The sequence below is a fragment of the Thalassophryne amazonica genome, chromosome 19, assembly GCF_902500255.1.
Source record: "Thalassophryne amazonica chromosome 19, fThaAma1.1, whole genome shotgun sequence".
Lineage (NCBI taxonomy): Eukaryota > Metazoa > Chordata > Actinopteri > Batrachoidiformes > Batrachoididae > Thalassophryne > Thalassophryne amazonica.
The window spans coordinates 67,991,265-68,008,147 of NC_047121.1; the positions used below are offsets into that span (position 1 = coordinate 67,991,265).

The window sequence follows — 16,883 nt, forward strand, 5'->3', positions numbered from 1 at the left end:
ATAGATTTAAAAATATAATGTAATGCTAAAATACCCTTGGCTGTATGAGCATCAAGATAGGAACAGAATATGACCTTTTGACCACTTAAAATAGGTCAAGATTAGTCATTTTTTAACTTGTCCAAGGCCTATGTCCCAAGAATGCTCCCTGTGAATTTGAAGAACCTGGCAGTAATAGGACTGGAGTTATGATGAGCACAGTCGGATGGACACAAAGTCTTCGCAATACCCACTGGCCATATTTTGGCCTCAGGTTTAAAAAACAAATCATTTGACACCATTACCACAATATATTAATCCAAAAAATGGAAAGGTATGGCATTGGGGAAACTATACTAAACTGGTTGAGAAGCTATTTAACAATCAGGCAGCAATTTGTACAGATAGGTGAACATAAATCATGTTTGAATATCACCTGTGGTGTACCTCAGGGATCAGTTTTGGGTCCAAAACTGTTCCTTCTGTATCTAAATGATATATGTCAAGTGTCTAAAACTTTAACATTTATTCTGTTTGCTCTGGGGAGAATTTACAGCTGCTTTTGAGCGATATCACAACAGAAATGAATAAATTATAAAAGTGGTTTGATAAAAATAAATTTTCTTTAAATTGAAACAAGTCAAAACTTGTGCTATTTGGAAATCGGGGTATAGATGCAGATGCAGCAGTGCAAATCAAAATAGAATGCTATTACTGAGAGAGTGTATGAAAATAAATTTCTGGGTGTGATACTGGACCACAAAATCAGATGGAAATCCCACCTAAGTTACATTCAGTCATACATGGCGAGGAGTGTAGCAGCTTTAGGGAAAGCGTGACAGATACTGGAATATATGTCACTGTATATGATCTACTTGTCACTTATTGTACTGTATCTGAACTACTCTGTGGAGGTCTGGGGCAACACCTATAAAAAGCAGCTTACAACCGTTATACATACTACAAAAAAGGGCAATTAGGATTGTTCATAATGTGGGGTACAAGGAGTACACTGTTTTGGAGGTCATAAGCATTGAAATTTGCCGAAGTAGTTAAATTTAAAGATTTACAGAACAGTCTGAATGAAGAATTACAGAGAAGGACTAATATCAAGTATGTTAAAAAAAAAGTTCAAAAGGAACACTTCAAGAGCATATGCACATGAGCAAGTTTACAGATAGATCATAGTTCATAGATAAAAAGCTTTTTGACTGTTTATATAATTGATTTAATTATTATGTATTTTTGTTTATTATTTATTTTTCAGCACTGGGTGGGTATTGGACTGTAAATACCTTGAATTTACATTGTGATGTAATTGATTTGTCATTTATTTTAATATATGAATAGTGAGAAGGGGGTAGGAGTTTACAAGTGTTTACTTCTTCCTACAACTTTTCAAGTAGTTTCTTAGTTGACATACTTTTTCTTGTGCATTATTATTATTATTATATTTTTCCTTTGTTTGAAATAAATTTCAGTTCATTCATTCATTATTTTAATGTTTTAGATAGAACAGGGCCCTGACATGTCCCTATATTTGTTTCTACATGTGTGTCTATAGATGACGAACCTCTACTGCAAACCAAATTTAGCTCAGTACAAATAAAGTAACCTGAACCTGAAATAAAATGTTATTTCTGCACTTGAGTTACATAATTGTAATTTAAGTAATTTGCAGTAAGCAAGAGTATAAACATATGTACATACATGACAGTGTAGTAAAAAATGCAAACAAACAACATGGTCGTTTTGACTGCCGTAATTTTGGTTTATGTATTTTATTTTGCATTGTGTATATTTTACATGGCATTAGATACAGCAAGATAAAATTTTAAAATTGAGTCGAAAGTCTTTTGTTTTACACTCCCGAACACAAGGAGGCGACAGTCCGTTTTAAGTTGAATGCTGCCGCTAACACAAAGAAGATAATTTGAAAGTTGCGGCGGGCTCACTAGCTAACGAGCTTAGCTTCATGGTAACGTAATTAAATATTTCTCGTGAAAATTATGGCACAGTGTTGCTTAACTCCTGCCAAAGTGTTCGCGACGCTAAAATCTAAAATACAGAAGGAGGCGGCGTATGAGAAGAAGAAGAATGTCGCATACGAGGAAACGCTGAAACTGAAAAAGTTGGAGAACTTCTGGAAGACCGACGATAACAAATTTGGTTTTCATGTCGGCGAAGCGGAACCTTTGATAGTGTCACCAATAGCCAGTCCAGAGAAACGCTCAGATCGTCCAATGATCATCTCAGAACAAGTTGTGGAGGAACCGATCGCGAGAACTAATCAGGATCCAGAACCTGTCTGTCAGCCTCAAGTGGAACCGAGCATCGGGGATCCTGCTGACGTCTTCTCTCCCATGAAGAACAGACTCAGGAAGAGAAAATGGGGGCTGCCACAATTTAAGGAAAAGTTCGCGGAGGAGATCAACAATGATCCCTTTCGTCATCCCCACGAAAGGAGGACCTCAACCCCTATCGGAGACACCGAAAACTTCAACCCCGTGCCCGGTGAGAGGGAGGCTGTGGCAGGACACGAAAGTCGCGATCTCCCACCCGTGTTCAGCCCAAAGAAACGTGAGATCACGGGAACCAAAAAGAAAAAAAAAAATCCTTTTGTCGTGGGCAAATTCTGTGAAATTTATTGACTTTTGCTGCTTCCAACAGGGTGTGTTGTTGCTCTTAAGAGGACTCCTCCTCAGTCTCCAGCCAAGGTGTTTGCTTCTATGAAGAAAAAGGAGAACCAAAAGGATCAGCAGCAGATCTGCAAAATCAACAGCACAGAAGAACCACATGATAGAGGTGGGTCAGCTGTTTTGCACACTGAGCAAAACACTCAACGCAACACTCTCACGACCTGTTTGGACACCGTATTTTATATTTTAGCCCATCATCTCCTTCAGTTTCATTTGGATCAAATTTACAAACAGTGTTCTTTAGGTGGATTGCACAAAGTTATGATAAAGTTTGGTCAGATTCTATAATCACTGAAGCAATTGCATAAAAAAAAAATCAATACTCTTCCTACAGTTATTCCTTGATTTTCACCAAACACATTGTTTCTTGGGTAATCCTGCTTCAAAGTTTTGCCTGAGGTCATATGGTCATCTTCAATGGTCATTTCATGAATTTCATTAATTTTTTTTTCTCCTCTGACAATGTCATTTTCAAAGTGAATGTGCCAAATTAGCAGCAATGGGAAGTTTGAGCAACAGTGTATTTGATGTTTACTACGTACTAGTGTTGTTCATGTTTGTCTTGGTTCATTTCATTGCAAATTCGCATCTTATATGCACAGCCTGTTTTTATACAATCCTTGACAAAAGGTAATGGAATCAGTACTCTGAGATGTTCATCCAGCTTTCTTATTTTGTAGCAAATATTTGCTATAATTGGACCCAGCTTGATGGAGAATCTTGTTTTTCCATTAGTGATGGTCATGTTTTAAAACACTAAGATTCTGAGCAATCAAGTACTGATTGTGTGTGTTGATTGCAGTAAATAGTTTTTTCCTCAACACTGAGTGAATCTGTATTTCCCCCCTTAATCTGTAAAGCAGTTTGCCATTAAACAAAATCAGTATATTTAATTTATTTGAGATATGTTTCACAAAACCAGAATGTTCGGCTATTGAGCAAAAACGTTTTTTTTTTTTGTCACGTGTTTAGTTTATTTGTAATGAAGTAGGAAATCTGAACATCTGTTACATATTGGTTGCATAATTTTTGCCGGAGGTTGTAGTCATAAACTCAAAGTCCTGTTCTGGATTTACAAAATTTTGTTAACAATTTTCCTGCAGATTGAGTTAGTTGATGTGATAATGTGACGCTGTAGGCGCAGTCTTGCAGTTACATGTGGTTGTTCATTAATTCTCCCTCCCTTATATGAAGTCCACATCCACAAAATAGTGCAATATTGACATGGCGTGCTTGTGTAATCTGCTGCTGAATGTTTTCCCAAGCATGATAGCTGTATTTTCTAGGATTGGACCTTAATGTTAAAATACTTGGATAGTTCTGTGCAAAGATGGTTGTGTTTTGTATTGTTTCTTTATTATGGAAGCTCTTTTACACACATACACACACACACACAGTGAGGAAAATAAGTATTTGAACACCCTGCGATTTTGCAAGTTCTCCCACTTAGAAATCATGGAGGGGTCTGAAATTTTCATCTTAGGTGTGCATGTCCACTGTGAGAGACATAATCCAAATAAATAAATAAATAAATCCAGAAATCTATGATTTATTTTAATAATTTATTTGCATATTACTGCTGCAAATAAGTATTTCAACACCTGCCAATCAGCAAAAATTCTGGCCCTCAAAGACCTGTTAGTCCGCCTCTTAAAGTCCACCTCCACTCCACTTATTATTCCAAATTAGAAGCACCTATTTGAGGTCGTTAGCTGCATAAAGACACCTGTCCACCTCACACAATCAGTAAGACTCCAACTACTAACACGGCTAAGACCAAAGAGCTGTCCAAAGACACCAGAGACAAAATTGTAGACCTCCACAAGGCTGGAAAGGGCTACGGGGCAATTGCCAAGCAGCTTGGTGAAAAAAGAGCAACTGTTGGAGCAATTACTAGAAAATGGAAGAAGCTAAACATGACTGTCAATCTCCCTTGGACTGGGGCTCCATGCAAGATCCCACCTCGTGGCGTATCAGTGATCCTAAGAAAGGTGAGGAATCAGCCCAGAACTGCACGGGAGGAGCTGGTCAATGACCTGAAGAGAGCTGGCACCACTGTTTCCAAGGTTACTGTAGGTAATACACTAAGACGTCATGGGTTAAAATCATGCATGGCACGGAAGGTTCCCCTGCTTAAATCAGCACACGTCCAGGCCCGTCTTAAGTTTGCCTATGACCATTTGGATGATCCAGAGGAGTCATGGGAGAAAGTTATGTGGTCAGATGAGACCAAAATACTCGCCGTGTTTGGAGGAAGAAGAATGCTGAATACCATCCCAAAAACACTGTCCCTACTGTGAAGCATGGGGGTGGAAGCATCATGCTTTGGGGGTGTTTTTCTGCACATGGGACAGGACGACTGCATTGTATTAAGGAGAGGATGACTGAGGCCATGTATTGCAAGATTTTGGGGAACAACCTCCTTCCCTCAGTTAGAGCATTGAAGATGGGTCATGGATGGGTCTTCCAACATGACAATGACCCGAAGTACACAGTCAGAATAACCAAGGAGGGGCTCCATAAGAAGCATATCAAGGTTCTGGAGTGGCCTAGCCAGTCTCCAGACCTAAACCCAATAGAAAATCTTTGGAGGGAGCTAAAACTCTGTGTTTCTCAGCGACAGCCCAGTAACCTGGCTGATCTAGAGAAGATCTGTGTGGAGGAATGGGCCAAAATCCGTGCTGCAGTGAAAAACCTGGTGAAAAAAAGGGTACTGTACCAAATATTAAGATTGATTTTCACAGGTGTTGAAATACTTATTTGCAGCAGTAACATATAAATAAATTATTTAAAAATCATACATTGTGATTTCCGGATTTTTTATTTTTTTTTTTTAGATTATGTCTCTCACAGTGGACATGCACTTAAGATGAAAATTTCAGACCCCTCCATGATTTCTAAGTGGGAGAACTTGCAAAATCGCAGGGTGTTCAAATACTTATTTTCCTCACTGTACATACAGTGGCTTGCAAAAGTATTCATACCCCTAGGTATTTCACGCATTTTAATTTATTTATGTAATTTCAGATATAAAAAGTAAATCAGGCTTCTCAATTAAAAAAATTCTAAAATGATTGTCTTTAAACTCAAAGTCGAACCAAATCTCTACAACTTGATATAAATTAATTAAAAATATAGAAGCCAAGATGATGGGTTGCATAAGTCATCAGCCCCTTTGGTATAATACCTGTAAATAACCAGTTTTATAGCCAGTTTTCTTCAGACAAGTCAGGTGATGGATATATGAACAGCCACAGAAGCTTATAACTTCTTCTGGGTTGTCTGGGTGTCTTGGTGGCTTTCCTCACTCTTCTCCTTCTTGCACAGTCACTCAGTTTTTGAGAACTGTCTGCTCCATACAGATTTACCATAGAGTGCCATACTGTTTGCATTTCTTCATAACTGAGGTATGTAAAGTCCAAGACATATTCAGTGACTTGGAAATGCTCATGTATCCACCCCCTGACTTGTATGAAGAAAACTGGCAATAAAACTGATTATTTACAGGTATTATACCAAAGGGGCCCATTACTTATGCAACTCATCACCTTGGCTTTTAGATTTTTAATTCATTTATTATATTAGGTTGTTGAGATTTGCTTTGAGTTTGAGTTAAGGAAGATAATTTTAGAATTTTTTTATATTGAGAAGCCTGATTTAGTTTTTGTTTGAAATGGCATAAATAAATTAAAATGCGTGAAATACCAAGGGGCCCAATACTTTTGCAAGCCTGTGTGTGTGTGTGTGTATATATATATATATATATATATATATATATATATATATATATATATATATATATATATGTATGTATATATATATGTATGTATATATATGTATGTATGTATACTCACACACACTAAATGTGCATGCTGTTGTCCTACTTTATAATTTCTCAGTAAATTGTGGAAAAATAGTGATCATCTCATCTTGGCTGCCTGGCACTCAGCTTTAAAGGTGACATTGTACTTCAGTTCACTTTGGACAAAAGAAGACAAAATGCAGAAGGCCTCAGCTGTTGGGAATTCCTTCACATTAAGTGGGTCGTTCCGTGTTTTTTTTTTTTTTTTTTTTTCTTTTTTTTTTTTTTTTTTTTACAAGTACCCACATATGTCTGATGAACACATGCAAAATATTTATGCTTAATTCCAAGTAGTTTTTTAGATATATTTTTTTAAATCAGGGTACCCACAATCCTATTTTACACTTGCAAATGTATTTTGAGCATTTTTAAAGGCATTATCTCAGCCAGAAATGCAGATATAATGCTCAAATTTGGAATACATCCTATTTGGGCACCCCAGATACAGTAGTAAATTTCAAAAATGGGATACAGAGCTAATTTTTCATTCTGTAGCATCACATAAATGGCAGTTTGTCCATTCTCGCAAAAAATTACAAAATTTCAAAGAGCTGTACTAAAGAAGGGATTCAATGGATAATCTTCATATTGTAGAATACACATATCTGGGGTACTAGTTATATGTGTGTAAAACATTGTGGTCATAACTTGAAGGGTTTGACTCTTGAAAATCGAACATGATCGTAGAACGTAAAAAATAGGCCTCCAGTCTCTTTATAATTGGACTGTGTGGGTAAGTGCTCAGCCACGTTTTTTGTGGCGAGCATATTGATATACCAACTTTTTGTCAATTTTTTTTAAAAAATCTAGCTCAAATGCCTTCTTAGTGAAAAAAAAATGCAAAGTAGGGTTCCGTAACATGGCGCAAACCAATTTTGAACCTGTATTTCCATATTCAGAAAGTAATATATCAGCGCTGAATGGAAGCATAAAGCTCTCATTTGGTATTTATAATATTTGGCACTCCAAAATAATGGATCAACATTGAAAGACAGATTACTGAGCTTATTTTTTCTTTCATGGCTTCATAAAATTAGCAGTTCATTTATCAACCCAATTTTGTTACAAAGTTTTGAAGAGCTGTACTCTGAGAGTAAATTGAGAGATAATTTTGATATTTCAGAATTTACGGAGTAAACTGTCTGTTGTCCAGTCGCCACGAACAAGCTGCTTTTGTCTACAGTTTAAACAGTAACAGTATATATGATATGTACAGCATGCACTTATTTTATTTGGAAATAGTCGCACTGATGCTGGGAGTCTCAGCTCTGGCGAAGCAACGTGTATGTATGACTGAAGAGAGCAGTTTTTCCACACAATATTTCTGGACGTTATAAATTGTTCAGACCTGCAGATCATCTGCAAATAGTCAAAGCCCAAAATATGACATTCAGGACATTTGTTCAACAATTTTTGAAACTGTGGGCCAACAAGCAGTACACGTGCATGCAAGCTACTAAATTGTACACACTGAAATTAGAAAGAGGGTGTGGAAACAAGCCTTGCCTGATTATCCAGTGCAGGTAAAGACCAAAAAGCCACATCAAGCAAGTGTGACTCTAGAGTGGTACTAAGATACCATCTTATAGGAAAGTGACAGTGCAGGGCAACAAGAAGCAGCTACATGCTCCTTCACCTGACACGGTGATTCAAATTGGCCTCATCAGGATGAGAGACTGATATGTGATTGTTCTTAATGGTTTGTGTTTTCTTTTCAACAGACCACCATAGTCCATCCCGAGCCATAATAGTTTCCATGATGTCCACAGATCAGAAGATGGAGGGTGTTCCTTTTAGGGATGCAGGAATTGTGTTGAGCAGCAACAGGTCCAGAATGGAGGCAGCTGACGGCATATCTGAAAGCGAGCTGTCTAATGATGTGCCACTCTCTCCTCAACCAACACAACCAGTTTTGCTGGAAGATCCACTCGTGCTAATGTCACCACGGGTTAATATCCCCAAAAAAAGGAAGCAGGGTTCAGTATGTGGCCTCCAGACAGAATCTTCCCCAAGGTTAGTAGGCCCTCAGTTAAAACCGTAAAGCTGTGGTGTTGGGTGTCACCCAAATACAATGATCCTCTAAAGATTTTTCCTTTTATATATATATTTAATAGACTGTTGTTACATTCTCAATGCACATGCTTAGTCGTGTGTAAATCTCGAGTGACTAAGCGTGAGCTTCCACCTCCGCTATCGGCATGGGGAGCGTTAAGCGCCTGTTCGTCCAAAACATGTATGAGGAGTGGCTCTCGAACCTTATTCCACAGGGTGCTGTTCTGCTGCGATCACCCACGATCCAAAAAAGTCCTAAAACGGGTTGAAAAGTGCCTAATCCGGTTTGCCTCCAATCAGGCTGGTTTATACAGTGCAGACCTAGCAACCCGCACGAAAACGAAAATAAAGAACTGCACCCTTGGCCAGAAGTTCCACTGCATACAGTTGCCTTTTACTGTTTCTAAACACGTAAAAATATTGACTTGGTGCTTTCTTTTCATGATGACTGGAGCACTACACTTTAATGTTTTTGAGGAATGAATGGAACGTTGCGTTTTTATAGCCGTCTGCAATCTGCCTGATGATGCTTTGCAATGGAAAACGCCACTGATCTTCCAGCTTTCCTCCCAAACACGGCTATCATTTGTGTGAAGTACGCTTGAATCAAGACACTAAATGTAGTTTCACACAAGCAGTTTTTGCTGTTGTAATAGTATACTGAATGATTTTTATGACTAAGATGTGACAAAAACGCATACAGGATTGCAGCTGACACCGCCAATGTGATTTACTAAATATTGTGTTATTGCTCTTATTGTCACATCTGGGACATGTTTAAGGGACCTTGTCCACCTTTCTTTGGGCAAGTTACAGGCATTTGTTTTCCATTGATTCAGTCATGTCTGTGCAGTTACACGGAGCCTGCATGTTCTCATTAAAAGGCTCTGCTCCCCACTGCGTACTACATGAGGACTTGCAGAGTACTCAGTGTGCATGCGCCAAACTGTGTAACAACGTTCTATTAAAATATGAAGGGCATAACTTTACAATTTCTGTTACTGAAATTTTTATTTGTTGTGTTTGGAATTGTTCTTTATTTTCTGACATTTTTAAAAGTATTAGAATACTCAATAAATTAATTGATGATAAAACATTTCCTGTCACATCTTTTAGACTGAGGAATTTCTATAAATGTGGCTGTGTTTAGAAAGAGGTTGTGTGTTTTTGTTTTTTTGTTTTTTTTGTTTTGTTTTTTTTGTTTTTCTTATCTGTGTTTGTTTTTCTCCCAAACAGGATAGTATCATTTTTCTCAAAAAGTGGTTTCTGGACCACAATCGTAATGGCCTGTTTGTTTGCGGAATCCACAGGTAATTGATTTTTGGAAACATGAAAACCTGAAATATTTTCAGATTGAACACACATAATTATATGTCAAAGATTGTGATTAGACTAATTTACAGACCTGACATGACTGTTGCTCTGTTATAGGTGTTATGTTTACTTTGGGTCTTCACTGAAATCCATGTGAACATTCCCTTTATTTGCCTCTCTTTATCCCTTTCAGGGAAAATAATATACCGTGGAACAGCAACACAGTTGTCGAGAGGTATTCAAGTTCTGAAGTGAGGACGGTCAGTGGCAGGATTTACATCTTGCTTGGCAGGATGAACAGGAATGTTGACTCTGGTAAGTGAATTGTAGCAAAACTGTTCCCTAAATAGTGGTGCAGTAGATCACAAAACAACCTCAACGTTTGGACCAGATTACAGTTTTAGCCACAGATTTATTTATTTCCCCAAATCATCAAAAAAGAGAAAGAAATCTACCTTTGTGCCACATTTATTGAACTTTTGCCTATCGTCCTGAATGAAAACAGTGCGTCCAATGTTTAAATTATATTTTACAATAAAACGGAACTGAAGTGCCAGGCATATCTCTCCACACCTCATCTGTTTGCCCCATGCAACTGCAGCCTTGTAGTGCAGAGTCCTCTCAAGCAGGGACACCACTCAGGAAAAGGTTATTTTATTTATTTTTTCCCCCTGGAGGACAAGGGCTTTCGGGTACCTTGGGCCCACCCACATCCTGACTCAGGATGGCATGGCCTGTGTACTGTTTGGCATGATGCTGGGAACACACTCCATCCTAAATTCCAGATATGTTGGAGTGGTTCTTTACATGCTCAGGTCCCGATGTTTGTCAAGCTAATAGCAAGGCAGCAGAAGCTGTCTGCTTTTAACAGGCTCCATTCACATATACACAGAACTGCTTTGGTTTCACTGCAACTGTGCATTAAGATTTATGCAATTAAGACTTTGAAAACAAGTCAGTAAAAAAGCAGAGTGCAGAGTTTTACAAACATTTTAAAATTTTTCTTTTCTTCCCAAGTCTGCTCTGAGTGTCTCTCTGAGTGTCGTCGCTGTGGTTAAACTAAAAACACAGCTGCAGACCCATGAGGCATTAACATCAAAAACCAACACTTTTTTGTTTTCCAAAATATGCCTAAAATCCCTTTCTGAGGATGGCATGATGTAAATGTGCTGATATAACCTTCTTACCTCTCAATGAGGTCATGCTGTCCACATAAATACACAAATTCTAGATTGTTCCTGCTCAGACTGCAAACCAGGGGGGAATCCAGATAGAAAGAGGGTGTTTGGGGGGGACTACTACTACTTATAATAATAATAATAATAACAATTTTAACAGCTAAAATGTTTAAATGAGTATTACTCTGCCCCTAAGTTTTGTTATACTTCTGGACTAAGTTTAATTGAATATTCATAAAACATAAGTTTAGCTAATGAACCTTTCTCCATTATTAAAGTACAGTGTGAAGCAATATCTTCTTTTTTATTTTGAAAAACTTCAAAATAGTTCATGATATGAAACTAATGATATGGCATTGACTAATTCTTCTTCATGTCATTTGTTTCCTTTTTTGTTTTAACACATGCAGACTTACCGAAGTGGCTTTTGAAGAAGTTTACTCATGGCTTTCCTTCAAACTGGAAGATACTTTATAACAAGTTTCTGTCAGAATCTAGAAAGTAAAGAACTGCAGCACATTCAAGCTTCATCTATTTAATGACAATAAGTTGTATTCATGAAATACAGCAGCTACACAAATGTTTTTGTTATAATATGTTAAAAAAATTGTGAATTTCTTTCCAGACACTAATTTTGTTTTAATGTGTGGCTCCGGCAGGGTAAGTGAGATGAAGAGCAATGAGAAAAGGATCGCAACTCATAAACCGGAAGCTAAGCTGCATCTAAAAAGGCTCAATCAAAAACTCCTGAAGTCAAGTAAGTATGAGGGAAGCAGCATTATTAAACAGTGCAGTTCCATATATAGCATCTAGAATTGTGATTTTATTTTATAAAAGAATAAATTTTTTGTCCTTTATTGTCTGCTCACATCCAGCCTCTCCCTGTGATTCATCCTCCTCCTCTGGTTTGAATGTGTCTCGAAGCGGGCGGATAATTAAACCACCTTTAGAGTATTGGAAAGGAGGTCGTGTCATTCTTGATGCTCAAATGAATGTCACCATCCATGAATGTTACAATACCTCCAGCTTGAACCCTGTGAGCACCCTGCCTTCATACAGGCCACAGAATGTTCCATATTTTCTGGACTATAAGTTGTATGTTATTTAGGGGTTTGTTTGTCTTTTGTTTCCTCCCCAGTTTGGAGGTCCTGTGACTTGCATTCTGGTGCAACTTGTATGCAAAAAAAAAAGTTACATCACACAAACATGACAGTTTGGTACGTTTTCAGTAGAGTGAAAAGAAGAAACAGCTTCCACAAGAAACACAACTTTAAAGATACTTAGCCTATGCATGTTCTTTAGGCTCGTGTGTGACTGAATAGTTTTTCCAGATTGTTACAAAATGTTTTTTTTTTTTTTTTTTTTAATTCTTGTGAAATATATGTTTCAAATATTAATACACCTTTTACTACAGTGCGGTGTGCATTTCTGCCCCACCGCGATGCATTTTTTCCACAGATGCAACTTCTGAGTACAGAAAATATGGTAATCTGTTTTGCCCCCCCCCCCCCCCAAAAAAAAAGCTCTTTTACAAGCACTTACTTGTGAATGTTGTAACTTACAGTATTATTATTATTTATCTCACAGGATGTCATGACAACAGTTTCCCCAAAAACATCACAGAAATCTGCACAGTGCAGCAAAGGTAGGCCTGAAAATACTGGTCATTTTCACAAGTGACTAGACTTGCATTTATTTCAAAATAACTGGGTAAGACATTGGTTTGCTGGTTTGTGGCAGCTCACGTTTTCCAAACAGAGAATTGAGTTTAGCAGCCTGAAAGCAGCACCTGAGTTTTTTCACAACAGAAGGATGTAACTTCTGAGATGAAACCTGCAACATAATTCACATCTGTGCTGTCCAGAGTACAGCCCAAAATGCTCCAAAACCAAATGTCATTCAGGTGCCTTTAAGAATGTTTGCACACCCTGTTCCTGTTTGTAGTTAACTAGTTGTTGATGTTAGTACCTCATTTGCACAGGTTACCTATTTAACCATGTTTTTTTTTTATAACATTTACATATTAAGCAAAGAGTGCACCTTGAGGAACAAATCAAAGGATTATGTTGTGTGAACTTTTTGAAACCTTTTTGCCACCACCAACCCCCTGAAAGGGAATCTGGCTTAATAACTTTTATTAATCAGTGCTCATGAAACAGTAGTTGTCAGTCCTCAGTGGCACGCAGTGCTGCACGTTTTCCATCTTGCCCTGTCCTACTGACATCTAGTAGATGCGTTTGGTGTCTCACAGGTTTTGATTGGCTTGAGAGGGCTAGGTATGATAAGTGTGGGGAGTACAGCACAGAACAACCAGAAAATATTTTGTTATGCAACTTGAGATGCTGTTGCATTAATACTGTAAAATAAGTTTGTTACACGATGACAAAACTCTTTGTGCTGACAGGCCACAACCAATGCAGATCAGTGAGAGGGGAGCCGGAGGTACTGCTGCGAAAGGTTAAACCCCATCATCACAAACATAACCAAACCAATGCCAACAGTGATGCGAAGCCCTCCAACCGAACCAAGCAGCTAGAGGAGACACTGACCAATCACAAAAGCAGCCCTGAAGAATGGTGCGGTAGAATAACCAGGTCCAACCACAGGTATCCACAGAGAGCGAGAACATTTAATACGGAGAGCATCCCTCAGCTGCAAAGTCAGCCTGAACCACGCCGAACTGGTCAATCAACAAAGCAGAAGCACAACAGCAAAATGTCATCAATGGGCATTTTGGGAAGCAAACATTCAGTCCAAACACCAAAAGATGCTCCTGCTGCTCGAGATAAAACATCACAGCATTTCTCATCAGTGGAGTTTCCAGTTAAGAGAAGCAAAAGGGGGAAAGGCGGACACAGAAAGACGGCTGGTAATTTTATTAATGAGTCAGTGTCAAGCCATGAAGTCTCATCATTGAATTCTTCAGAGGGCATGCAGAGGACACTAAGGAATAGAACCAGAGTACCAAAAAATCACCAGGCTGCACAAAACAAAAAGCAACAGAGTGAAGACACCGCACTGTCACTGCCTCCAAAGCCTTTACCAAATAAGATGCAGTCTATGAAGAGCCGCAGTAAGATAAACAAAGATAACTCTGACGAAAAGGACAAAGACACGTGGACTGAGGCAGAGCTTATGAAGCTCCAAGAGTAAGTTTGATAGTGTCAATGATGACACATGATTCTGAATAATGTCTGTGTGTTTGCGCTGATGTTTAAAAAGTAGTATTTTCACAATTCTACTTTGATCCTGTTCGATGCTTGTCTTTGAAATGTGCCACACAACTTTGTCTTGGTGTTGGCTAAAGTTTAACTCTCATCCATCATGAATCCACTTTTCCCCAAGTGGCTGAAGCTCAAGCTTTGGTGCACATGTTCAGCTCAGGCTGTGTTCCTGCATATCAGGGGGTTTCTCCAAGTTAAACTGTATTTCTGTATCCTAGTTTTGCTCAGTGCTGTAGATGAGTGTGATTGTTCTCTGATTTCCAGGGCTGTGAACACCTTCTCAAAGCACAGGCCGGGTTACTGGGAAAAAGTGGCAAATATGGTTGGAACCCGATCTCCTGAAGAGTGCCACAAACAGCAGACATCTCACGGAAACTTCAAGAGTCCATTGAAGAGGGCCAAGAAACCAAAAAAGGTGGAAGCATCAAAAGATGCAGGTATAGTAAAGGTCGATGTTCGGGTGTATGGCTGGTTCATCCTTATGACTTAGTCTTTACAGAGCTACGACACAAAGCCAAATTGCTCTAGTTACTGAGCAAGGCACCTTTCCTGGCACAGAGAGCAGTGACCAAAGGCAACAAGTGGATGTCTTTGGGAGCAGGTCTCTTTAGAGGATCCTCGGGTACCACTTGTGAGGGAGCATCAGCCACAACATTTTGGCTATATCTTTCCCCGTGAGCAAGCCTCAGTGTTAAGCACTTCAGAAACTGGAAAAGGCCAAAGAGATGCACACCTGACTGTGGCAGAGAGACTGCTACAAGGTGGTTCCATGGTATGGTGGATGTGATGCCACCTCATGCTCCTAGACCAGACCTGATCCTTTTGAATAATTGGGTTGAATTCCTGTTGATATCAGTAAAAGTTTGGTCTTTAAAGAGGAAATTTTAAAATGCAGAGGAAATAAAATAATTAAATGGATAAGTTTGACACGATTTGAGTCTGTGCAGGTCCAGATCCTCCTGTGATATCTGCCCGAGTGGGAACCCTGAAGAGGAAGCAGGAGCTGCGGAAGTTCCTAGAAGCCATGCCCACAGAAAACGTGGATGATGCCTTCAGCACAGTGTACATGCAGGATAAACGGTTTGAGGTACTGTACTCTCTCTCCTTTTTGGTCTTGCCACATGTTAAACTTTGGAGTTCATCCAGGTTTATTATTCCAGATGAGTGGCAGCTGTTTCCTGTTTTGCTCTGTAGCTCCCCTCCATGTCAAGTGACGACCATGACTTTATATCTTCGGACCTGGAGCCTGTGACGCCAAAGTCAGCAGGCTTCTTCGAAGTGAAGACTCCTCAGTGTCTACATATCACTCCTGGCATGCTGAGGTCTCCAAACAGGTAATTGTAGATGTGAATTATCATCGTATCAACGTGAGAGAAACTTTTTTGTTGTTTTTGTTTTTGGCTAATGTGGTAATCCAGAGTTGATTGAATAACTCCCTTTTTTTGTTTTTGTTTTTAATTTAAAGAAAGAATGATGACAAGTACGTCTACCAGCTTCAAAAGAGGGTGAAAAAAAATCAGTTCAACGTCCACAAAAATGCTCCTTCGAGGGTAATGCTTCACGTAGACGCATTTCTCAGAAGGGAACATTTTAGGTCATACAAATGACGAATATGTCTTGACTAATAATTTATGTCGGTCTCTTCCAGAGCTTTACGCCAACCCCGTCCATTAAACAAAAAATGAGGCAGTGTGCTAACACAGGTAGGTTTCTGAATGCGGTGCCGCTGATTAGCTCAATGTTGCAAATTTAAACCAGTGTGTGTGTGTGTGCGCATAAAAAAATTTATGTTTCTCTTTCAATTAGAAAATGACAGCTTCGTCATCTGGGAGATGTTTCCTGACAAGGACCGGTCTGAAAGTGGAGAGGAACAGGATTGTTACTTTTCAGACAGTGATTGAAACACTGAGCCTCATAAATGATGACCTATGTAATATGTTAAAAATAAAATAATTTCTTGCCCTGTGTTTTATGTGGAAGAGATGGCTTTTTAAAATTCTGTATATATGAATTTGGGAGGTGACCTTGAGTCACTGTGGCATAAGGACTCTGATTATGTGATAACTTTATGTTCAAAAATTGTACCTTTTTTGTGCCTTGTAAAATTTACACCAACCTGTTTTAACATTTTTTTTCCACATTCCTGTAAATATTTTTCCCCACAGGTCTAATTCCAAGAGTCAGTTGTAATTGTGTTTTGAATAAACAAGTTTTCATTCATATTTGGGGGGGGGGGGGGGGTGTATCATGTAATTTGTTAGTAGTGAGCAGGAGTGATATGAAGATATGTTTTATGTCGATCTTTTTAATCACTCAAAATTGCTTCTGACATGCTGCTACAAGCTAGTTATATATTGGAAATGCAAAGAATAAAATATTCTCTAATAAACTTTTTAAAAAATGGGTTGTACTGCAGAAATTGGAGCGTTGGGGAGAAATCCAGGTGTGTTAATCTGATTTCTCATAATGGGATCAGGGTCATTGTAGGATAAAGCATATTAGCTTTTGCTGTCCACAGGGCCAGTTAATAATCAGATAAAATCCAGTAATCACATAAAAATCCACTTTTTAGTGT

The 16,883-nt window shown here is 38.6% G+C and overlaps 1 protein-coding gene across 1 annotated transcript; it reads left to right on the forward strand.

The window, feature by feature from the left end:
• Positions 1-1,973: 1,973 nt before the first annotated feature.
• mis18bp1 (MIS18 binding protein 1) lies at positions 1,974-16,275 on the forward strand. Its single transcript, XM_034159486.1, is given in 17 exon segments — positions 1,974-2,559; positions 2,650-2,784; positions 8,262-8,504; positions 8,507-8,553; positions 9,829-9,902; positions 10,100-10,221; positions 11,495-11,585; positions 11,744-11,841; positions 11,960-12,120; positions 12,672-12,729; positions 13,489-14,233; positions 14,573-14,745; positions 15,256-15,395; positions 15,503-15,642; positions 15,774-15,858; positions 15,957-16,011; positions 16,115-16,275. Coding segments are annotated over 17 exon segments (3,033 nt in total). The 5' UTR covers positions 1,974-1,988; the 3' UTR covers positions 16,210-16,275.
• Positions 16,276-16,883: the final 608 nt, after the last annotated feature.